Consider the following 5,090-nt stretch of genomic DNA (forward strand, 5'->3'; position numbering starts at 1 on the left):
GTTTTGTGTTATCATGACATTATAATGAGCAAAGTTCAGCGAAAGGACACGATTTCGCCAGCTTTGCGGGCACAGCAGTTGCGATCCATCTTTCTTGATAGTCACTTTTAAAGGTAGAGGTGACAAAATGTAGTACCCATGCCCAGTGGGAAGTGGTGGCACCTGGGAGGCGGGTGGCCTTTGGGATGGAGGGGTGGTTTTGTGTTATCATGACATTATAATGAGCAAAGTTCAGCGAAAGGACACGATTTCGCCAGCTTTGCGGGCACAGCAGTTGCGATCCATCTTTCTTGATAGCAGCTGTGCGGTTTATCGTAGCAGCCCGTCGTTATCTTGATAACGGAGGAGGGCTGTAACACCTTCGTGTTGCCCCTCTCCCCATTTCAGAGCTCCAGCACATTCTGCCTGGCCAGGGTGGGCCTTACCCATGGCAACCACATTCCGCTCTTGGCATCAGCAAACTGCTTCTTAGCCGCTTCAGGGCTGCTCTTCGTGCCAAGGCCCAGGCTAAAATCTGAGCAGCAGAGCTTCTCTCACCTCTCCATTATCCGTTGTTTTCCCACGGCTACTCACAGCACTTCTACCCTTCCACTTCCGTGCAGGGTCTCAGCTCTGTCTGCAGAGAGCCCTGTTACCCCTTAGTCCTGTCCTGCCACACAGACACGTCGCTGACGGGATCTGCTGACACCCCTTTTTGTATCGCAGGTGAACTCCAGAACTGGTTTGGGAGTACAAGAAAACAGCTTCTATGTGTCTCAAGTGAACGTGATTATAGAATGGTGTTGGTTCTCTCATCCAGCAGAAGTAAGTATAAAATCTTACCACCAGTGCAAAACTTTTTTTCCTGTTTTATGTAAATGAGTTTATATATGTTAAAGTCAGCTCTAGATTCTAGCCCAGTACCTCCCAAAGACAATGCATTTTCCACAGTCCTCCAGCTGTTGTAGATGATGCAAGCCGCTTACCATCCCAGGATGTGAGCAGCTACCATATTGCCTTTCCTGAGATGACCCCTGGTTCTAACAGTCGGAGCTGTCCTCCAGCGTCTTAGGCAGCTCTGTTTGAACCGGTGCTCAGTGTGAAAGGAATGATTGCTACACTTCTCGTCACTCTGGAGTCTATTATCTTTAATTAACAGAAATATTGTGAGGTCTCTTTAAACTTTTATGTAGAAACCCTATTGAGGATTTCATTTTCCTTACAATGAAAAACAAAAGCCGTGGTAACAAAAAATCATCTGTGAAACAGTTCATGTCTTGATGATGCAAAGGAGTGAAAATTAGTTCCAAATGCAATCAGTGTCACAGGAAGCAGCTTGAAATGGAAATGTGGATTGCAGGGGCTTCCTTAGGAAAAAAATGCAGTTTTCTGGCAACTTGACTGGAATTTCCAGAGCAACTGCCTAATTCTTTCATAAGCAGGTTCTTTAATTTGCTAATGTACCGATTTTGTACCTACTAACCAGAGCAGAGGAGGAGGTTTGAGAAACAGTGTAGAGTCAAAAGCCAAACAGGACATGACCTGAAGTTCCTGCCTTATCACACTGGAAGTGTAACACTTAGAATTAGATTATTGTGTACTTGTGTATATCTACTTTTGGTATTACAGACAGTAAACCCAACAGTTTTTAACAACAATGCACCATAACTTGGGCATCCAGGACGTTTTTACTATGTGTTTTGGTTTAGCTGAATTACAGAAGATGCTGTTGAAGTCACTCTGTTTTATTCTTGGGGCACCGTAAGACAAGTGTCTGCCTGCACAGACCGCTCAGTGGGTTTCCCACTCACAGCGGTGTTTAGAAACTGCTTTTAGAAAGTGTGCGCCTGTCGGTGTAGTGTTCGTGTACACAACAAGGGCACGTTTCAGAGATACAGGAGTTTGCCAGGGTACAGACTGGCAGTTCACTCTGCACATGGACTCCTGAACTCTGATTTTGCAAGAGAAAATTAACACGTCTTTTTTTCTTTTTTTGTCTAGTTATTTCTTGCAGCCCTCTGGAAGCTGACCAAATATCCATGCATCTTCGACATACAAAGCAAGATCATGGTTCATAACATAGAATGCATAGCTCTGTTCAACCTCAGGAATGTAAGTGAAGACGATTTTTTTTACATTTTAAAAGAGACAAACACACTGTTAACGATTTGTTACTTAAATCTTCAGAATTTAATGCCAACAGGCCAGGCACGCTGGTGTTTACCAGTCAGGAGACAGTACCTTCTGCAAGACATCTGGACCCATTTAAATAATGCTCCAACCCAGCAATTCAAGCTGACCTTAATGGTAAGATACCAAACTGTATTATTTGTTAGCCCTGACTACATTGCTGCAGTGTTCTTTGGGTTTCAGTGTTACTGAAGTCTTGGTAGAAGAAGGTATGCTCTTCTCTGAGCACACAACAAAACAACTACCCGTCAGTTTATTACGAAACATGTTCCACGGGAGATGTACAGTAAATCTGGAGCAGAGTATCTTACATTCTTATTCAAGGTAGCCATCAGGCTTTGTTGGCATAAGTTAAATGCAACTGGCAGCGCTATTTACTGTGAAGTTGCTTTGGGGTAACATAATAGGATTGCTTAGGGAACTGGTAAATGGCAAAATCCACTACTATTGCCACGACTTTAAAGTCTCTAGGCTAGTTCGCTGTATCTGAAAAAGCTGGTGGCTCCGGAGCCAGCCTTCAGAGGCCAGCAAGCGACATAGCCCCGAAAGCCATCTCTCTCATGGAGTTGCTGCCTGAAGGAAAGGAAGGTTAATGCCAGCAAGAGATGAAAACCTGACTATAATGCTGCTGTCTCTGTGTGGCTTTAGTCTACGGTTTCCACACAAAGCCAACGGTTCTGGCAGCTGTATTTTATTCAGGTATCACGATGCTAACCCTGCCTTGCAAAAGCCATTAGATGGCTGACGTCAGCTCAGGGACCATGTGTCGGATCAGTCACTAGCACACCAGGCCATCAGAGCCTGGCACCACGCCTGTGCAGCAGGAACTACCAACCTCAGTGCCCTGTCACCCCGTTCTGGCTCTTTCCAAGTGGAGCTTCTTGCCAGCCAGAGCTGTCAAAGCTTTTCCCTTCTATACGTTTAGGAGCAGTTTCACAGTGACTCCTAGAGCTACCTTTCTTTCCCTCCTCCTCACTGTATCAGCTGAAGGAGGCATTTATTTATGGAGGCAATAAGGCTTGTGCTCTGTACTGTACTGATCTAGAGACTCTGTGCACTGGTTGTACAAGGAGCCGTGATGAACAGCTGCACTTAGCTATCATCCGCCCTTCGAATACAGCTCTTGCAGGCCCTGCCTTTCACACCAAGCATTATTTGCCCAGCAGCAGCCTGATCAATGTGACTGCATTATTCATATCCCACCAAGAGACACTGAGGTCGGCACTGTTTAGAACTTGGCGCTGCATTTCTGAATTTTTCGGCAGGTGAAGGACATTAATGTGTCTGTGTGGCAGATATAAACCACCCCGTAGCAAAATACAGAAGAGAAACCTTTGCAGTAGATTATGATAGCATTCACCTGTCCCCTTCATAGCTCTGCCCTACTAAGACATTTTGTCAGACTCTGCTGAGAACTTTGCACCTGACACCCTCACAGTGGTCTGTCACTCCATTCTCTAGTGTTGCTGTAAACGAGAACAGGAAAGGTTGAATTATTTAGCAGAAGTCTCCTCTGTTCCCTCTTCTCTGAGGAGGAAGTAGCGCTAAGGGGAAAAGATACTCCACATACTTCAACAGCATTGTAGCTTCTGACTTGGCTACCAAATCCTGGGCTCAGCTGGAGTTATTTTTCCTCTAACCTGTCAGGAGATGCCTCTTCAACTAAGGTGACCCAGCCTGGCTGTCAAACTTGGGCACTCAGACACATTTAACTAGTAGTTCAGGGACATGCACCTCCTAAGCAGACACTAGAATACGCTGGAGACCACTCTAACAAAACAAAAATGCACAAGTACGTCTTTTCTGCAGTGCTGTTATTTCACCCTCTTTTTCTGATTTTTTTCTGGACATAGAGAGACAGGTATCATCCAAGTAAATTTCTTCATTTAACTCAAGTTTTGATATTAAACATCAACCTAATTTATTTATGTTCTTCTGACAGTGAGACAATTACATTTCAAAACACACATGAGTTCAAAGCAAAAAGTCTGTAATTTGAATTGCGATTCCTATCGCTGGTTGTGGTCATTGCTTAAGATCAGTTATTTCAGTCAGGGTACATTTCTTGCTCATAAAAACAATCACCACACAGAAGATTTTCACTAGTGCTACTACAAATGCACAACTCTTGAAGGGATACAGTAGAAGGAATTAGTGCTTCTTGTTATTCCACCTCGTTACCTGTCTTAGCAGTAATTAGGAAGTAGGCTTCTGCAGAGACCTTCATACAGTTCCAGATACTACCCGGAACATGATGACAGTCTCTAGGGCCAGAAGGGAACTCTGCAATCAACCGCAATACCTGAGGAGATTAAATAAACTGCACAGCTTTAGAGAAGCCCAGGGGTTAGCAAACGCATCACGCTAGTTGTGCCTAAAAAGCTTAATTCCCATCCAGGTCCACAGGTGGAAGAATACATAAACAGGTATTGTAACAGGAAGGAGGAGACTGTAGAAACATAAGCTGTGCGTGCTGGTGCAGCCCTGCGGGAAGGTTTCATCTACGCTGGCCGAGTAAAACAGGCCTGCCAGGGACAGGAGGGGAACAAGCACAGTCAGCGTGGGCAGGGACAGGAGCATGCCTCCTCTGGCCATCAGTCCCAGCTCTCCGCTGGGGCAGGTGGGTCCTCAGGGCTGCTTCGAGCCCTCAGCCGGGGGTTTCTTCTGAGTCGTCCTGGCAGCCTCTGGGATCATGTTCGGGATGCCGTCGATGATGGGGTAGGCGATGCCGAGCTCCTCGTTAACCAGCTCGTTGGTAGCTTCTTCGTACCTGGCCAAGCAGGTCAGGGAAAAAACAAACCAAACCAGAAGGAGCGGTGAATGATCGGGATTTGCCCTTTGGCAGCCCCTCTCGCTCGACTCGGGGCAGCGGCAGGCCAAGGGCGGGCAGCGAGAGCTGCTCTCCCGCCGCGGAGGGTCTG

At 46.1% G+C, this 5,090-nt stretch overlaps 2 protein-coding genes across 2 annotated transcripts; both read right to left on the reverse strand.

Moving 5' to 3' along the window:
• Positions 1-4,533: 4,533 nt before the first annotated feature.
• PIGY (phosphatidylinositol glycan anchor biosynthesis, class Y) lies at positions 4,534-4,764 on the reverse strand. The gene has a single exon (XM_010131429.1). The coding sequence runs from the start codon at positions 4,762-4,764 to the stop codon at positions 4,534-4,536; it is 231 nt and encodes a 76-aa protein (XP_010129731.1).
• A 33-nt stretch (positions 4,765-4,797) lies between these two features.
• PYURF (PIGY upstream reading frame) lies at positions 4,798-4,939 on the reverse strand (the record flags this gene model as incomplete). The annotated part of the gene is made up of 1 exon (XM_010131431.1): positions 4,798-4,939. A coding segment is annotated over one exon (142 nt), but the record flags the coding sequence as incomplete, so codon positions are not given.
• Between the last annotated feature and the right edge of the window lie 151 nt (positions 4,940-5,090).

This window comes from Buceros rhinoceros, unplaced genomic scaffold (genome assembly GCF_000710305.1).
Source record: "Buceros rhinoceros silvestris isolate BGI_N320 unplaced genomic scaffold, ASM71030v1 scaffold5712, whole genome shotgun sequence".
NCBI classification, from domain to species: Eukaryota; Metazoa; Chordata; class Aves; order Bucerotiformes; family Bucerotidae; genus Buceros; species Buceros rhinoceros.

What these genes read in the sequence shown, in the direction of transcription:
- PIGY (XM_010131429.1), bottom strand. Translation starts at nt 4,764, where the DNA reads ATGGCCAGAGGAGGCATGCTCCTGTCCCTGCCCACGCTGACTGTGCTT.